This window comes from Eleutherodactylus coqui, chromosome 1 (genome assembly GCF_035609145.1).
Source record: "Eleutherodactylus coqui strain aEleCoq1 chromosome 1, aEleCoq1.hap1, whole genome shotgun sequence".
Classification (NCBI taxonomy): Eukaryota; Metazoa; Chordata; class Amphibia; order Anura; family Eleutherodactylidae; genus Eleutherodactylus; species Eleutherodactylus coqui.
This window is the reverse complement of record NC_089837.1, coordinates 3,464,082-3,482,421: the sequence shown is the minus strand read 5'-3', so window position 1 is coordinate 3,482,421 and position 18,340 is coordinate 3,464,082. Positions and strand designations below refer to the sequence as shown.

Sequence of the window (18,340 nt, the reverse complement as noted above, 5' to 3'; positions counted from 1 at the left end):
CACACCTCTCGGGGTGATGTCCTCTTCCAAATAGAATTGAAGGAACTTGGAGTCCAGATGGTAATTTCTCAAAGTCCCATGAAAGTTTAATTAAAGCTTTGGGTTCAATGTTCCTTGAGCCTCACTGTTCGCTATCATTCCTGATTGGGAGGAGTTTCTCATATAGAGGTCTATGAGATGGTCCCTCTCTTTTAGCCTATTGTTGCAGTAGTCCATATTGGTGGAGTATGCTCAGAACCCCACTGTGGATCTTACTAAGGGAGGAAACCCAAAGTGCTGATCTTAGCCGGTACCCTTAAGAGGAAGAGACCATAACTAGATGTGGATGACAGGAAAGAAGAGAGGGGTGGAGCGAAACCCGTACGGCCGTGTTAATTATGAAAAGAGTAGAATATCTTCAATGGTGGCGGCCCGACCAGATGACGCTCCACCGGAGGGGGGTGATGGAGCAAGAGAATAGGACTAAAAGCTGGCAGCAGAGGAGGCGCAGCACTGCAGGGTAAAGCAGGTAGGAAGCGAGAATCCCTTCATCAGGTCCACTGGTGGTTACAACAGACAAGCTATAAAGTACATATCAGAAGGCAGAATGAGATGGAGGTGAGAGAGGAAAGGGGAAAAACAATCTAAGGCCATATTATATGTATATGTTATACAAACACATGAGCCAATGTAGTCATATATAAATATACAGCGCATTAGTGTATGTATAGGCCATAACTATATATATATATGTATAGGCCATAGGTATAGTAAGAGACTAGACAGCAAAAGGACTATGTAGCAAAAATGACAAAAACATTGAGACCATCCAGTGCCCGGCTGGGAAGAGAGAGTTTCCTCAGGTCAGTAGCAAGAGCTTCTCTGAAATGTTTGTAGAGTGGATGTACTACAGTATAGTAGGATTACATCAAGGGGCTGTGCTGTTCTCTCCATTATGGAGATGAGCGGAAGGATATTAGCCGTCACCTGGGAGATCATCTACCTGCTGACCGGAGAGGTGAACTTCCCTCCATTCCTCCCATCTGTCTTGTATTTGTGCCATCCCTGAGCGTCTCCCTCCATCCACAGGAGTACACAGCAGTGAAGAAGACAGCGACTCCCATCATCCATCCTCACTCCCTGATCCAGAAGCTTCTAGAACTCACCAACAAGATGACGGAGCTGCTGACAGGAGAGGTGACTGCGGGGAATGTGGGGGGACATTCTAGCGGGGGGCTCTGGCTGATGACTGGATATTGTGTTGTCAGGTTCCTATAAGGTGTCAGGATGTGGCCGTCTATTTCTCCATGGAGGAGTGGGAGTATGTAGAGGGCCGGCGGGATGTGTACGCGGCCGCCATGCTGGAGGCGGGGTCACCAGGTAAGAGGGGTGGGAGGATGTAGAGGGCCGGCGGGATGTGTACGCGGCCGCCATGCTGGAGGCGGGGTCACCAGGTAAGAGGGGTGGGAGTATGTAGAGGGATGTGTACGTGGCCGCCATGCTGGAGGCGGGGTCACCAGTTAAGAGGGGTGGGAGTATGTAGAGGGATGTGTACGGGGCCGCCATGCTGGAGGCGGGGTCACCAGGTAAGAGGAGTGGGAGTATGTAGAGGGATGTGTATGCGGCCGCCATGCTGGAGGCGGGGTCACCAGGTAAGAGGAGTGGGAGGATGTAGAGGGATGTGTACGCGGCCACCATACTGGAGGCGGGGTCACCAGGTAAGAGGAGTCGGAGTATGTAGAGGGATGTGTACGCGGCCGCCATGCTGGAGGCGGGGTCACCAGGTAAGAGGAGTGGGAGGATGTAGAGGGATGTGTACGCGGCCGCCATGCTGGAGGCGGGGTCACCAGGTAAGAGGAGTGGGAGTATGTAGAGGGCTGGCGGGATGTGTACGTGGCCGCCATGCTGGAGGCGGGGTCACCAGGTAAGAGGAGTGGGAGTATGTAGAGGGCTGGAGGAATGTGTGCATGGCCGCCATGCTGGAGGGGCTCTCGCCCGCGGGGTCACCAGGTTAGAGGAGTGGGAGTATGTAGAGGGTCGGCGGGATGTGTACGCGGCCGCCATGCTGGAAGGGCTCCCGCCTGCGGCGTCACCTGGTAAGAGGCGGCAGGTATGAGGTCGCCTACATTCTCCCATCATTGGATGTATAATCTATTCCATCACTGTGTGTCTCCACAGATGGAGCAGGGAGGAGAAACCCCCCAGAGAGATGTCCACGCCCTCCGTATTCCCAAGACCGTCCAGAAGAAGATGTGCTGGAGAACCAGCAGGTAGATGGTGCTGAGCCCTTTAGTACATCTATATAGGGGGTGGAGCTCTGTGGTCCTGCTCTATACAGGGGGTGGGTCTCTCTGGTCCTGCTCTCTATAAGGGGTGGAGCTCTTTGGTCCTGCTCTATATAGGGGAGTAGATCTCTGGTCCTGCACTGTATAGTGGGTGGAGCTCTCTGGTCCTGCTCCGAAGGAAGATGTCCCGGGGAACCAGCAGGTAGATGGCACTGAGGACTCACCAGGATCTGACCATAAAGTGATGGAACCAAAGAGCATTTTACATTCTTCTTTTCTGTTTAGGGTGGAAATCTGATGGACATTAAGGTTGAGATTAAAGATGAAGCAGAAGAGCCGGATATAAGGGCTGATCAGCAGTGTAAGGAGGGGAGACTCATTGGGGTCACCTAGATACTCCTGTCATCTGCTATTCCATCACTGTGTATCTCCATAGATGGAGCCGTCAGGGAAAACCCACCAGAAAGATGTCCCCGTCCTCCGTATTCCCAGGACTGTACAAAGGAAGATGTCCCGGAGAACCAGCAGGTAGATGGCGCTGTGTCCTATGATATAGCTGCGTACAGGGTGCAGCTATTTGCCACTGCTCTGTATAGGAAGGTGAGCTCTCTGCTGCTGCTCTCTATGGGGGGTTGGAGCCCTCTGGACCTGCTTTCTATATAGGGAGGAGCTGTTTGCTCTTGTTCTTTATAGGGCGGGGCTCTATAAAGGGGTGGAGTTATTTGTTCCTGCTCTATATAGGATGGTAGAGCTCTTTGGTTCTGCTCTTTGTAGGGGATGAAGCTCTCTGTTTCTTCTCTATACAGGGGGTATAATTCTTTGGGTCTGCTCTTTATACAGGAAGACCTCTTTTCTCCTTCTCTACATGGGGGGGCGCTTTCTTCTCCTGATCTATATAGGAGGTGGAGCTCTTTCATCTTGCTCTATAAGGGCGCCCACCCACTGGCGATTTTTTTCCCTGCGAAATTCGCAGCATTGTTTTCTCTGCAGGGGTCTATGGGACTTGTAATGTTAAAATCGCGATCGCGCAAAATCGCGATTTCGCGGTAAATTGCGATTTTGCGCGATCGCGATTTTAACATTACAAGTCCCATAGACCCCTGCAGAGAAAAAAATGCTGCGAATTTCGCAGGGAAAAAAATCGCCAGTGGGTGGGCGCCCTAAAGGGTGATGGAGTACTTTCATCCTGCTCTATATAGAACAGTGCACCTATTTGGTCCTGCTCTATATAGGAAGTAGAGCTCTTTGCTCCTTCTCTTTGTGGGTATGGAGCTCTTTGCTCCTGTTCTTCAAAGTGGTGGAGCTCTCTTTTCCTGCTTTATATAGTGGTGGAGCTCTCTGCTCCTGCTGTATATAGGGGGTGAAGCTATAGGGTCCTGCTATTGTGATAGACATGATGATTATTTGGTATAAAATGTCTATCGATTTGTATAACGTAAATGTATTTTGCTATTGTAATGACTTCAACCTAATGTGGAACTCTGCTGCATAAGGAAAGAGTTAAATCACAGTGTTATATATTTATATATATATATATATATATATATATATATATATATATATTGCTTGTGCTCATGGATGAATCTCCAGCCCTGCCCCCCACGCTGAAACTTCTACAACAAAGGAATTCCTTCAGCCTGAGCACATGTTGATAAGACTTGCCACATACACAGAAACTGCTTAAGGTTGCCTGCATAGAGGACGAATTCCAACCTACATCCTGGCTAGTAGAGGGTGGGCAGAGAGGTGGGAGATTCTATATGATCCGACAAATGAGAATCTTATATGTTACTGATGTAATCTGTTGCACGCCCATTGAAGGGCGGTTGTCATGTGTTATAATAAAAGGCTTGAGCCTCTATACATTGTAGAGACTCTCCCAGTTTTAGACCAGCATTTGTGTCTGATTCTGGTCGACGATGTGTGCACACGATATAATTCGGAAGCTACAAAATACTCCAAAGCCTGCTGGAGAAAATCATAATCCAGAACACTCTATATAGGGGTGGAGCTCTCTGGCTCTGCTCTATAAAGGGCGATGGAGCACTCTGGTCCTGGTCTATATAGGGGGTGGAGCTCTCTGTTCCTGCTCTATATGGGGGTAGAGCTATTTGCCCCTGCTCTATATAGGGGGTGGAGCTCTGTAGTCCTGCTCTATATAAGGGGTGGAGCTCTCTGGTCCTGCTCTATATAAGGGGTGGAGCTCTCTGGTCCTTCTGTACAAAAGGGAGATGGAGCTCTCTGCCCCTGCTCTATGTAGAGCTCTCTGGTCCTGCTCTATATAGGGAGTGGAGGTCTGGTCCTGCTCAATACAGTATAGGTGGTGGAGCTCTCTGGTCCTGCTCTATATAGGTGGTGGAGCTCTTTCCTCCTGCAGTAATAGATTTCGGTGTTCGGTTAGATTTCCCGCCGCTCCGCCATATTGTCTTGCTCTATCTCAGTGGTGGGGCTCTTTCCTCCTGCAGTCATAGATGTCGGAGGTCGGTTAGATTTCCCGCCCCTCCACCATATTGTACTGAATTCTTCCATATGACCTATCAGGGTGAAGATGATATTAAAGTGGAGGTAGTAGAAGAAGAGAGGATGAGGAGCGATCACCCGTGGAAGAGTGAGGTGGAGGAGGACGTTCCTGCAGGTAGGTGATGATGAGCTGGGGGTTCCTTAAGGTTCGGTTGCCCCTTAGCGCTCTAGTAGCCCTTCAGGTGGTGATACAAGGTGTTATGTGCCCGAGGGGATGGGAATGTATAGAAATCCTCCCCGGCTCTTCTATGGGTCCGGTCATGTATTGGGCTTAGTCTCGGTACTTGGGGTTGAGCAGCGGTGATGATCAGCGGCACTAATGTCCAGGATGTGAGTATATGCAGATCAAACACTTAGTTTTTCTTGACATACTATAACATTAGTGGCAGTGGGGGCCGAGGTGTGTGTAATATAACAGCACACACACTTACCTCCCGCTGCTCCTCCGCCCTCGCTCTGGTCCTCTGCTTACATCCGCAGCAGCGGTCATGTAGGTTGATGACTCATGTGACCGCTGCAGCCAGTAGAGGCCGGGCAGGGATGTCATCAGTGAGTTCTACATTAGAAGCCCACGTGGGCCGGTATACGAGACGTCACCAGTCAGATTCTGCGGTACCGGACCACCAGAATGGCGCAGTGAGTATATTTTGGATACGGGGAGTGACAGCCGAGTCTGTAGGGAGCAGCAGCTCGGAGCCGCGGACGAGTCCGTATGGAGCGGCAGCTCGGAGCCGCGGACGAGTCCGTATGGAGCGGCAGCTCGGAGCCGCGGACGAGTCCGTATGGAGCGGCAGCTCGGAGCCGCGGACGAGTCCGTATGGAGCGGCAGCTCGGAGCCGCGGACGAGTCCGTATGGAGCGGCAGCTCGGAGCCGCGGACGAGTCCGTATGGAGCGGCAGCTCGGAGCCGCGGACGAGTCCGTATGGAGCGGCAGCTCGGAGCCGCGGACGAGTCCGTATGGAGCGGCAGCTCGGAGCCGCGGACGAGTCCGTATGGAGCGGCAGCTCGGAGCCGCGGACGAGTCTGTATGGAGCGGCAGCTCGGAGCCGCGGACGAGTCTGTATGGAGCGGCAGCTCGGAGCCGCGGACGAGTCTGTATGGAGCGGCAGCTCGGAGCCGCGGACATACTGTGACTTTAAGCCCTACTGCAGGCAGGGTTCAATAGGCTCTGGAAGTCTTCATTACGAATAATATTAACAATCTTTATTTGTATAGCGCCAACTTATTCTGCTGCGCATTAGATGCATGGCGGCTCAATCGGGATGGGGTGGTGGTATGGGGGCAGGGAGTGTACGTGATGGGCATAGTTTGAGGGCAGGGGGCTAAAGTCAGGGGAGCTGATATGCTTCTTTGAAGAGGTGAGTTTCCCAGTTAAGCGTATTGAAGTCTGAGTCCCGCTGAGTGGAGGTACTTGTCTGCCGGAGAGTCTGTGGAGTACCCCTATCCTCCTCCGGAGTGTTCCCCACCCAGGAGCGGTACCTGACAGGTAACTTGGCCTGCAGGACCGCTGTCATCCTCAGTTTCCTCGCTGACCTCCAATCTCCTGTCTTACCTGCACCAGAGCATCTGGTGAATTTATGCCTTGTACTAAAGTGAAGCTTTCAGTAAAGTTGTTTCCAGGCCCTGGCCGTTCCCGGGGACCTGAGGTACTTAAACTGTCTGTGGCTCATTTATTTTCCCTGCCAATGGTCATGCCGGGGGGGTAACCGGAACGGTGGCAGCACATGTGACAAACCCTTCAACCTCTTTTCCCCAGTTTATTGGGCATCCCCTTCCAAGGTGTGTCCAGATGAGGCCCAACGCTGCTCTGGCCTTGGCTACGTGTGTCCCCCAGGGAGGGAGCCTGGCAAGCGCCGCGTGACAAGCCAACATGACAAGCAAGTTGCAGTAGTCGAGTCGGGAGTGTTAACATGCGGCGGCTGCGGGTCCTCCCGGGGCAACGGGGCACTGGGTCCCGCGGTCGTGGCGCATCCCCCCGGCTGGTTGTCTGGCTGCCGGGGGCACGAGTGGCTGGTTGGCGCAGTGCGCGCGCTCGTGGGTCTGGGCGGCGATGTGCGCGCGCGCCTGTGAGTGCAGCTCCATGCACGAGCTCATGATTTTGGGATTCTGCTGGGAGGTAGTTGCCTCCCTCTCTCCGCCCCTGGGCGGAGGCTTCTGTTTATAAGGCTGGCAGTGAGGTCCATTCACTGCCAGTTATTGGTTTCTGTTCATCCTGCCTCAGTCAGTCTCCTGTTGTCAGCTTTTGCTATTTCTGCCAGGTTATCCCATCTGCCTCGGTCTGCGTGTATTTCCTGTTGGTTTTCTTCATATGCCCTTCCTGTCGGTATTCTACCCTGTTCCGTCTTGGTACGCCAGTCCCCCCTCTCGGTCCCTAGTGAAAGCAGGGTCCGCTGCCCATTTGCCCGCCTGAGGTTAGCCAGGAGTGAGGCAAGTAGGCAGGGACAGGGGTAGAGGGTAAGTTCTAGGGCAACCCAGGCTGGCTTATCAGCGGGTAGGATACCGTAACAGAGAGTGGATGAGGGCGACCACAAGTGTCTTTAGTGTGTCCGTGGTCAGGAACAGATGGATGTTAGCGATGTTCCTGAAGTGTAGGTGGCAAGGTCAGGCCAGAGATTGGATATGGGGGGTAAAGAAGAGGTCAGAGTCCAGTGTGACCCCCCCCAAGGCAGCAGACGTGGTGTCTAGGGGTTATGGTGGTGCCAGACACTGATATGGAGATGTTGGGGGGAAGTAGGCTGGTAGAGGGTGGAAAGACAAGGAGGTCAGTTTTTGAGAGGTCGAGTTTGAGAAAAAGAGAGGACATAGTGTTAGAGACAGCAGACAGACAGTCAGAGATGTTTTAGAGGAAAGGTGCAGAGATGTCACAGGAGGGGGTGTATAGCTGGGTGTCATCAGCATAGAGGTGATGTTGGAGGCCAAATCTGCGAATGGTTAGCCTGATTGGGGCTGTATAGATAGAGAAGAGGAGGGGGCCGAGGAGCGAGGGGACCCAAACAGCAAGAGAAAGTGGAGAGGAGGTAGAACTAGCGAAGGAGATGCTGAAAGAGCGGTCAGAGAGGTAGGAGGAGAACCAGGAGAGAGCAGTGTCCTTTAGGCCGATGGAGCGGAGCATAGTGAGAAGGAGGTCATGGTCGACAGTGTGGAAAGCAGTGGACAGGTCAAGGAGGATTAGTAGTGAATAGTCGCCCGTTGACTTGGTTGCTCTCAGCTCTTTAGACACTTCTGTGAGGGCTCAGTCACACGGGCATTTTTATGCACGTAAAAACGTTCGCACTGCATGCGTCAAGAAGATTTCGCACCTACAAAAGATAGAACATATAGGTGGCAATGGACATGCTCACGTTTTTATTTTTGACACACGCAGTGCAAACGTTTTTACGTGCGTAAAACCGCTCGTGTGACTGAGCCCTAAGGGTGGTTTCAGTCGATTGGAGGGAGCGTAAAACGGATAGGAGGGAGTTGAGAGAGTTGTCAGAGAGAAACCGGGTGAGGCGGGAGTAGACCAGGCATTCAAGTAATTTGAAGATGAAGGGGAGGTTAGAGATAGGACGGTAGTTGGCTGCATCAGTTGAGCCAAGACACAGTTTCTTTAGCAGAAGGGATATGATAGAATGTTTGAATGGGGAGGGGAAGATACCAGAGGACAGGGAAAGGTTGAAGATGATGATGAGGTGGGTAATGACAGCTGGGGAAAGGGATCAGAGGATTGTTTGGCTGAGAGCCCGCTGCAAAGCTCTTGCGGTGGAAAAGAGGCCTTGGACAGACTTTGAAGGTTCACAGAGACTGGGGGGGGGGGGGGGGGCGATGCAAGCCTCGGCTAGTTATCATCGCTGGTTGTGGAGTGTACCACGAGGCGAGCTGTGGAGCAGGAGCTGGAGAAGGAGGTTTGTTCCAGGGATGGTTTGGGCTGCTAGGGTGTGGTGGTCATCACTGGAACCTTACAAGGTTTAGGAGTGTTTCCATGGGTAAGGGATCCAGTACTGGGCCGATGCAGGCTGTGGTGGGCTTGGTCTGGGCACCTGGCTCCTTTGCTGGAGTAGGGCTCACCAGAGCACGTGGGTGCCTGATACTGGCTGTCAGGTAACTGCTGGGGATCAGAGGTGATGCAGGCATTAGGGCTCACCTGCACATGTGGGTGCCTGATTAGACTCTGGGCTGCCATGCTAACCTATCAACACCCCACAACTGCAAGCCGGGGAAGGTGATGGAGGGGTTTCCCTAGCCACTGGATGTTTAGAAGTGTGGTTAGTTTTGACCATGGCATCTAAATAGTTAATTGCCATGATCAGCATCAGCTCTGATCACAGCAGTTACCAGCAGCTGCAAACTCTCAAAAATACCTGAAACCACTGCGTATGGAGAGGATTCGGCAGCTAAGCCCTCTCGATACACTCTTTGCAGCCGTCTGATATTTTTTTCACATGATGTAGTTGAGAACTTAGCTTTAGCTAAAAAAAGCATCAAAAACTACATGTGTTTCCAGTCTAATAGCAATGTGAAAAAATTGTAATTTGAACGTAAAAAAACATGAAAACTATTTTTAAACCTCACAGAAAATCCCACTGAGACCCCTGAGGGAAACTTCATGTTATCGGTAAATTGTAAAGTTGAAGATGAAGATATCATTCAGTACTCTTCAGGAGAAAAACTCATCAACCTCAATGTACCTCCAGGACTTCACAGTACAGGTCCATCATATAATCCCCGTAATCATGAGGAACCTTCTCCTGACCAATCACAGAGTGTTACCAAAAGTTCCAGTCAGAACGCAGGGAAAGGGCATCAATGTAGTAAGAAAAGAAAACAGCCTACAAAAAGTTCAGGTCTTCTTACAGACAAAAGAATTCACACAGAAGAGAAGCTGTATTCATGTCCAGAATGTGGAAGATGTTTTACTTCTAAATACAAGCTTGGAGATCATTTAAGAAGTCACACAGGAGAGAAGCCATATTCATGTACAGAATGTGGGAAATGTTTTAGAGATAAATCAAATCTTGTTCGACATCATAGAACTCACACAGGAGAGAAGCCGTATTCATGTTCAGAATGTGGGAAATGTTTTACAAATAAATCTAATCTCGAGAAGCATCAGAGAAGTCACACAGGAGAGAAGCCGTATTTATGTACAGAATGTGGAAAATCTTTTGCAAGTAAAACACATCTTGCTGCACATGAGAGAATTCACACAGGAGAGAAACCATTTACATGTTCAGAATGTGAGAGAAGCTTTAGAAGAAAAGAAAACCTTGTTATACATGAGAGAAGCCACACAGGAGAGAAGCCGTTTTCTTGTTCAGAATGTGAGAAATGTTTCACCAATAAATCAGATCTTGTTAAACATCAAAGAAATCACACAGGAGAGAAGCCGTATTCATGTACAGAATGTGGGAGAGGATTTATTACTAAAGGCAAACTTACAGATCATCAGAAAACTCACACAGGAGAGAGGTCGTATTCATGTGCAGAGTGTGGGAGAACTTTTATAAATAAATCTGGTCTTAATACACATCAGAGAAGTCACACAGGAGAGAAACCGTATTCATGTACAGAATGTGGGAAATGCTTTTCAGGTAAATTTGATCTTTTTAGACATGAGCGAATTCACACAGGAGAGATGGCATTTACCTGTTCACAGTGTGGGAGATCTTTTTTAAATCCATTAGGCCTTGTCGTACATCAGAGAAGTCACACACGAGATAAGCAGTTTTGATCTATATGTAGACAATGTTTAACAAAATCAAATTTTGAAACTAGTCAGAAAATTCATACAGAGAAGAAACCAGATTCTGATTCCTAGAAAACATGAAACTATTCAGACTTTAAACAGCTAATAAGAGAGTTTATTTTTGGGTGGAATCAGCCAAACACCCAAATTCTATGTACCTGAGGTGACCTGTGAGAGGGATCCATGGAGAAGTATTGTGGATAGAAGGAAGAAGAGAAGATCCTGGCTTACTTCCAGAGCAGCGACCCTGAATTGTCCCCATGAACCTTCTTATTACTGTAAAAATCACTGAATAAAAACCCTCCTTGTGAAATATAACTCTTCTTTCTGACTTCATGTGTATCAAATCCACTACGAATAACCCCTCTCCAACCAATCCAAGTACTACTTGGGGGAGGGGGGGGGGCTACTGCCGCACATGTGACTACCCAGACTCCTTCTACTGAGGAATAACTGCCCCCAAAAAGGCAACCCTGCTCACCAGCATTTCACTGGAGATCCCAGTTTACCACTCCTGTGGGGACAGTATACAGGGCGGTATACAGTGTATTATAGATGGACCTCCTGTGGGGACAGTATACAGGATATTATAGATGGGATGGATAGCAGTAGAACAGTGTAGCTGACATTCAGAGGAGGTTCTTACCTGGGATTCTCCTTTCTTTGGATCCTCCCAATAGGAGCAGCAGTAGAACTTGTTGTGGAGCCTTCAGAGGAAAGGAAGATTAGAGGTAACAGTGTGATCTCTATCAGGACCGGCAGCACAAGACATCAGGGATGGGAGAAGCTGCAGTACCAAGCAGTTGCCTGCCAGAGGCGCCATCTCCTAAAGCAGCTACTTCCTGCCTGTAGCGGTTACTAAGTGTAGAAGATGAGGCCCGAGTCACCGCTCTGTAGATCTCATGAGAGCATCGGGTTGTATCCACTCTGGATGTAGATGTGGACTAGAGGCGGTTCTCATGTTCTCCAGAAAAGGGAGACTATCTAAGGAATAGCATTGTGAGGGGTGTCATTACTCCACCCCCCAGAGGGGATTTACTTACCTTCTTCCCCTTGTCAGTACTTTGTAACTGGACAATAAGGACATCTGAACTTCTCAAGACTTTGGTCCTGTAAAAGCTCTTTTAATGCTTTCCTTGCTCCTCATTCTGTGGGTTCGGAGAGACGGCAGGTAAGTGGATCTCCTCTTTGTTATCAGATGAGACATCAGGAAGGAAATATGGGATAGGCTGGATAATAAGGCAGTGAGGAAGGAATCTTATGTATGTCTCCCCACACACCAAAAAGAATTTATGGCTAAAGGCCCGGCCTTAAGAGCTTTGAGCTTCAGTCCCTCGTGTTCTCTGTGGCTGACACTGCATCAGTCATCAGTTTCTTACTGCCTATATATGTAGTATGTGCATGGCCATCTTATCTGATAGAAGGCCAGCATACACCCAGCTTTTTCACCCATGGCCAATCTGAAAAGCCTCTATTTAAAGGCACCCTCCCCCACTGGGAAATAACTGAGCAATTAGTCTTTTTTGATATACAAAGGTGATAAATTACTCTCACTGTCACCCGGTTTGACCTACTTTTCCACCCAGCCTTCACATATTATCCATTCGTGACTTTGGCTTGGTTTTTTTTTACTAGTCTTACTCTGCCTGCTACCTGCCTTGATTTGTTGTATATTTATGCAAGAATTCTGTCTACCCTGACCTAGGCTTTGTATCTCAACCATGGCACACTGATGCTGTGCTACAGTAACCCTGACTAGTTTCCATCAGCTGCCACAACACAGAGAATACTTCTGAGATAATGGCCCATGAGTCCCTGCAGCAAAGTCCAGACCCCAATGGGTAGGGTTAATGGGTGAATATGCCAATGGAAGGGGTTAATGCATGAATTCCAAGTGACCCCAGGTACTGCCCTCAGGAGTATTCCCAACTCAAATTGGTTTGAGGCACAGTGGGTCCACACCCGCTCTTCTGACAGGAACCTGCTCATGGGCTGTCATGTTGAATTCTAATACTCAGTGAGGGGTTCGAGGATCATTGGGTTCTTTGAAGCATTGAGCAGAAATCTTTCTATGAGTGGGGCTGCAAACTGTAGAGAATAATCCTTGGGAGAGCAAGAAAAACCTCCAATGTCCTCCGGACTGGTCTGGCGTCATTGGGAGTCCTTCGAGGAGTCATTGTTACTTTTGTTTTTGTAATCACCATCAGTTTCCCTGCTTAGCAGAGAACAAAGAACAGGACTGGCTCCTTGAGGGATCATCTCCTGCCCACTGCGTCAACCAAGCAGCCCTACTAGCCACATTAGTAAGGACAAGGCTCTTAGAGACCAATCACAAGGCAACCAAAGGGAAATTACATAACAAATCTGAGAGCATCTTTAAATTAAAAATGGACTGAAGTGTCTCCAACCTGGGGAAGCCCTCCAGAAGGTCTTACGTTACGGGGATAAGCAAAGCCTGTAATGTTTTATCGATGGAAACTAAAGCTCTTAGAGCCTTTGTAGACTGGATCAGAGGCTGTATAAGATCTTTACAGAAGGACCTGGATGGTCTTTTGGGAAGACTTTCACTTGTGGGAAGCAGGAAGGCTTGTGATTACTGAGAATTGGACTAGGAGAAAACTATTCAGCCTGAGAGTTCACAGATGGATCAGTGGGTAAGATACAATTAGAATAAAGGTCAGATTCAAGGTCATCAGCAATAAGCTGAACACTTGGTACATGGTCTGTATTGGCTTTTGGGTTTCCTGTTTCTCTCCGTAGAGCAGCTGGATATGTGAGCAAATAGAATAAACATTCATTAAAAACTGTCATAATTAAAGACTTTAAGTGTCTGAGAAGAACACAAAGCAGCCCACGTTGTGCTCCCTAAAGAGTGGCAGCCAGGCCATAATGGTCACTATCTAACATCCTAGGATATAAACCTCTGAAGCATTGTGAGACTTATCTGAACTTACCCACTCTCAATAGTGAACTTATGCTCCAAAAATCACTGCACACCTACCACCGGCGTTCCGCTATAGTCTGCGGCGCTGCTGCAGGCTGTTGCATTCTCCTCCCTGCCGACAGAGCTTTCATTGGCTGATGCAGTGCTGAGTTAACCAATCAGAGCATTAGCTTGCTGGAGGCGGGACATTTAAGCACCGCCTCCAGAAAGCAATGCTCTGTCGGCGCTGCAGACTATAGTGGAACGCCGGTGGTAGGGGAGTTGATTTTTTTTTTACTTGTAGTTTTGTTTCCCCATTGAAATGAATTGGAACGCATTAATGGCATTTCAATTCACTTCAATGGGGAAAAGTGCTTTGACATATGAGCTTTTTGGCTTAAGAGCTCCGTCTCGGAACGGATTAAACGCGTATATCAAGACACCACTGTATGTGAGAAAACCCGACCTGTTGGCAACTTAACATGCCTAGTGTGACTGTGGCTTACCATGGTATGGTAGGACGTCGTATTACTTGCTGCATGCTGACATTTTGCTCTATTACACAATACCATTGAGTCTTTGGTAGACTTACTACTACCTTGTATCTGATGACCTTTTCTGATCTACGAACTATGGCATGTGAACCAGTACCAACCTTTGCTGAGGCTTGGACTTAAGTCATATTTGCTCCCCGTGTCCATTCCAACTGGAGGCACCCAGACAAGTATTCATGTGTATTGATTAGAGATGAGCGAACATACTCGTCCGAGCTTGATGCTCGGGCGAATATTAGCGTGTTCGGGATGCTCGTTACTCGTAACGAGCACCACGCGATGTTCCGGTTACTTTCAGTTTCCTCTCTGAGACGTTAGCGCGCTTTTCTGGCCAATTGAAAGACAGGGAAGGCATTACAACTTCCCCCTGTGACGTTCAAGCCCTATACCACCCCCCTGCTGTGAGTGGCTGGCGAGATCAGATGTCACCCGAGTATAAAAATCGGCCCCTCCCGCGGCTCGCCTCAGATGCCTTGTGAGTTAGCTGAGGGAAAGTGCTGTTGTGTTGGAGCTGCTGTAGGGAGAGTGTTAGGAGTGAGTGTAGGCTTCAAGAACCCCAACGGTCCTTTTCAGGGCCACATCTATCCGTGTGCAGTACTGTGGAGGGTGCTGTTAGCAGTGTTGCACAAATTTTTTTTTTCAAAATCGGCTGTGCAGAGCATTGCGCCCTGCAGTAATACTACAGGGACAGAATTGTGTAGGCAGGGCCAGAAGACATACATTATTGATTGAATATAGTCAGTGGGCCTTTTCTTTACCAAAAAAAGGGGAAAATTCTATGTGCCCTGCCTCTGACTGTCCTCAGCGTTCTGTGTACGTGTGTGGTGGGTGGAGATAGTAAAAAATTCATACGCAAGCAGCTACGTTTTACAGCAGGCTTGCACCAATTTATTTCCTGCCTGGGAAATTCCTTGCTCAGCTGTAGTTAATAACTCTGCAACACTAAAGTTCTGTGACACATTTGCAGGGGCACAACACAGTTATTAAACTTATTATTCATTGAATAGACGCAGTGGGCCTATCCTTTAAAAAAAAAGGGGGAAAAGTATATTTGGCCTGCCTCTGACAGTCCTCGGGGCTCTGGGTACGTGTGTGCTGCATGGAGAACGTAAAAAAATCAGACGCAGCCAGCTACGTTTTACAGCAGGCTTGCGCCACTTTCTTTCCTGCCTGTGAAATTCCTTGCTCAGCTGTAGTTAATAACTCTGCAACACTAAAGTTCTGTGACACATTTGCAGGGGCACAACACAGTTATTAAACTTATTATTCATTGAATAGATGCAGTGGGCCTTTCCTTTTAAAAAAAAGGGAAAAAAGTATATTTGGCCTGCAGGCTTGCGCCAATTTATTTCCTGCCTGGGAAATCAAATCACTGGTAATACAGCATGTTGAGGGGTAGGGGTAGGCCTAGAGGACGTGGACGCGGCCGAGGACGCGGAGGGCCAAGTGAGGGTGTGGGCACAGGCCGAACTCCTGATCCAGGTGTATCGCAGCCAACTGCTGCGCGATTAGGAGAGAGGCACGTTTCTGGCGTCCCCACATTCATCGCCCAATTAATGGGTCCACGCGGGAGACCGTTATTAGAAAATGAGCAGTATGAGCAGGTCCTGTCGTGGATGGCAGAAAGTGCTTCGAGCAACCTATCGTCCACCCACAGTTCTGCGCCGTCCACTGCTGCAAATCCGAATCCTCTGTCTGCGGCTCCTCCTTCCTCCCAGCCTCCTCACTCCACTACAATGACACATGCTCAGGAGCGGGAACACTCCCAGGAACTGTTCTCGGGCCCCTGCTCAGATTGGGCAGCAGTGGTTCCTCTCCCACCAGAGGAGTTTATCGTGACTGATGCCCAACCATTGGAAAGTTCCCGGGGTCCGGGAGATGAGGCTGGGGACTTCCGGCAACTGTCTCAAGACCTTTCAGTGGGTGAGGAGGACGATGACGATGAGACACAGTTGTCTATCGGTGAGGTAGTAGTAAGGGCAGTAAGTGCGAGGGAGGAGCACACAGAGGATTCGGAGGAAGAGCAGCAGGACGATGAGGTGACTGACCCCACCTGGTTTGCTACGCCTACTGAGAACAGGTCTTCAGAGGGGGAGGCAAGGGCAGCAGCAGGGCAGGTTGCAAGAGGCAGTGCGGTGTCCAGGGGTAGAGGCAGGGCCAGACCGAATAATCCACCAACTGTTTCCCAAAGCGCACCCTCGCGCCATGCCACCCTGCAGAGGCCGAGGTGCTCAAAGGTCTGGCAGTTTTTCACTGAGAGTGCAGACGACCGACGAACAGTGGTGTGCAACCTTTGTCGCGCCAAGATCAGCCGGGGAGCCACCACCACCAACCTCACCACCACCAGCATGCGCAGACATATGATGGCCAAGCACCCCGCAAGGTGGGACGAAGGCCGTTCACCGCCTCCGGTTTGCACCGCTGCCTCTCCCCCTGTGCCCCAACCTGCCACTGAGATCCAACCCCCCTCTGAGGACACAGGCACTACCGTGTCCTGGCCTGCACCCACACCCTCACCTCCGCTGTCCTCGGCCCAATCCAGCAATGTCTCGCACCGCACCGTCCAGCCGTCGCTAGCGCCACTGTTTGAGCGCAAGCGCAAGTACGCTGCCACGCACCCGCACGCTCAAGCGTTAACCATCCAGATAGCCAAATTGATCAGCCTAGAGATGCTGCCGTATAGGCTTGTGGAAACTGAGTCCTTCAAAAGTATGATGGCGGCGGTGGCCCCGCGCTACTCAGTTCCCAGTCGCCACTACTTTTCCCGATGTGCCGTCCCAGCCCTGCACGACCACGTCTCCCGCAACATTGTACGCGCCCTCACCAACGCGGTTACTGCCAAGGTCCACTTAACTACGGACACGTGGACAAGCACAGGCGGGCAGGGCCACTATATCTCCCTGACGGCACATTGGGTGAATTTAGTGGAGGCTGGGACAGAGTCAGAGCCTGGGACCGCTCACGTCCTACCCACCCCCAGAATTGGGGGCCCCAGCTCGGTGGTGGTATCTGCGGCGGTGTATGCTTCCTCCACTAAACCACCCTACTCCTCCTCCTCCTCCAACGCAACCTCTGTCTCGCAATCAAGATGTGTCAGCAGCAGCACGTCGCCAGCAGTCGGTGTCGCGTGGCGTAGCAGCACAGCGGTGGGCAAGCGTCAGCAGGCCGTGCTGAAACTACTCAGCTTAGGAGATAAGAGGCACACGGCCCACGAACTGCTGCAGGGTCTGACAGAGCAGACCGACCGCTGGCTTGCGCCGCTGAGCCTCCAACCGGGCATGGTCGTGTGTGACAACGGCCGTAACCTGGTGGCGGCTCTGCAGCTCGGCAGCCTCACGCACGTGCCATGCCTGGCCCACGTCTTTAATTTGGTGGTTCAGCGCTTTCTGAAAAGCTACCCACGCTTGTCAGACCTGCTCGTAAAGGTGCGCCGGCTCTGCGCACATTTCCGCAAGTCCCACACGGACGCTGCCACCCTGCGGACACTGCAACATCGGTTTAATCTGCCAGTGCACCGACTGCTGTGCGACGTGCCCACACGGTGGAACTCTACGCTCCACATGTTGGCCAGGCTCTATGAGCAGCGTAGAGCTATAGTGGAATACCAACTCCAACATGGGCGGCGCAGTGGGAGTCAGCCTCCTCAATTATTTTCAGAAGAGTGGGCCTGGTTGGCAGACATCTGCCAGGTCCTTCGAAACTTTGAGCAGTCTACCCAGGTGGTGAGCGGCGATGCTGCAATCATTAGCGTCACCATTCCTCTGCTATGCCTCTTGAGAAGTTCCCTGCAAACCATAAAGGCAGACGCTTTGCGCTCGGAAACAGAGTCGGGGGAAGACAGTATGTCGCTGGATAGTCAGAGCACCCTCCTGTCTATATCTCAGCGCGTTCAGGAGGAGGAGGAGGAGCATGAGGAGGATGAGGTGGAGGGGGAAGAGACAGCTTGGCCCACTGCTGACGGTACCCATGCTGCTTGCCTGTCATCATTTCAGCGTGTATGGCCTGAGGAGCAGGAGGAGGAGGAGGAGGAGGATCCTGAAAGTGATCTTCCTAGTGCGGACAGCCATGTGTTGCGTACAGGTACCCTGGCACACATGGCTGACTTCATGTTAGGATGCCTTTCTCGTGACCCTCGCGTTACACGCATTCTGGCCACTACGGATTACTGGGTGTACACACTGCTCGACCCACGCTATAAGGAAAACCTTCCCACTCTCATTCCCGAAGAGGAAAGGGGTTCGAGAGTGTTGCTATACCACAGGACTCTGGCAGACAAGCTGATGGTAAAATTCCCACCCGACAGCGCTAGTGGCAGAAGGCGCAGTTCTGAGGGCCAGGTAGCAGGGGAGGTGCG

The 18,340-nt window shown here is 50.5% G+C and overlaps 2 protein-coding genes across 5 annotated transcripts in view; both read left to right on the top strand.

Annotated features, from left to right (window-relative positions):
• Positions 1-1,217: 1,217 nt before the first annotated feature.
• Positions 1,218-18,340, top strand: part of LOC136617363 (zinc finger protein 84-like) — a 119,139-nt gene continuing 102,016 nt past the window's right edge. Inside the window, exons 1-4 of one of the 4 annotated variants that reach the window (XM_066594254.1) lie at positions 1,483-2,249; positions 2,550-2,625; positions 2,701-2,792; positions 4,806-4,899. In XM_066594254.1, the coding sequence (XP_066450351.1) occupies positions 2,562-2,625; positions 2,701-2,792; positions 4,806-4,899 (250 nt within the window). In that variant the 5' untranslated portion in view covers positions 1,483-2,249; positions 2,550-2,561. Of the gene's footprint in view, positions 1,360-1,481; positions 2,250-2,549; positions 2,626-2,700; positions 2,793-4,805; positions 4,900-18,340 lie in introns of those variants that run through there. The other 3 variants (XM_066594252.1, XM_066594253.1, XM_066594251.1) reach the window with 3 other exon arrangements.
• On the top strand, positions 8,665-10,827 carry LOC136617864 (gastrula zinc finger protein XlCGF57.1-like). The gene has a single exon (XM_066594288.1). The coding sequence runs from the start codon at positions 9,370-9,372 to the stop codon at positions 10,492-10,494; it is 1,125 nt and encodes a 374-aa protein (XP_066450385.1). The 5' UTR covers positions 8,665-9,369; the 3' UTR covers positions 10,495-10,827.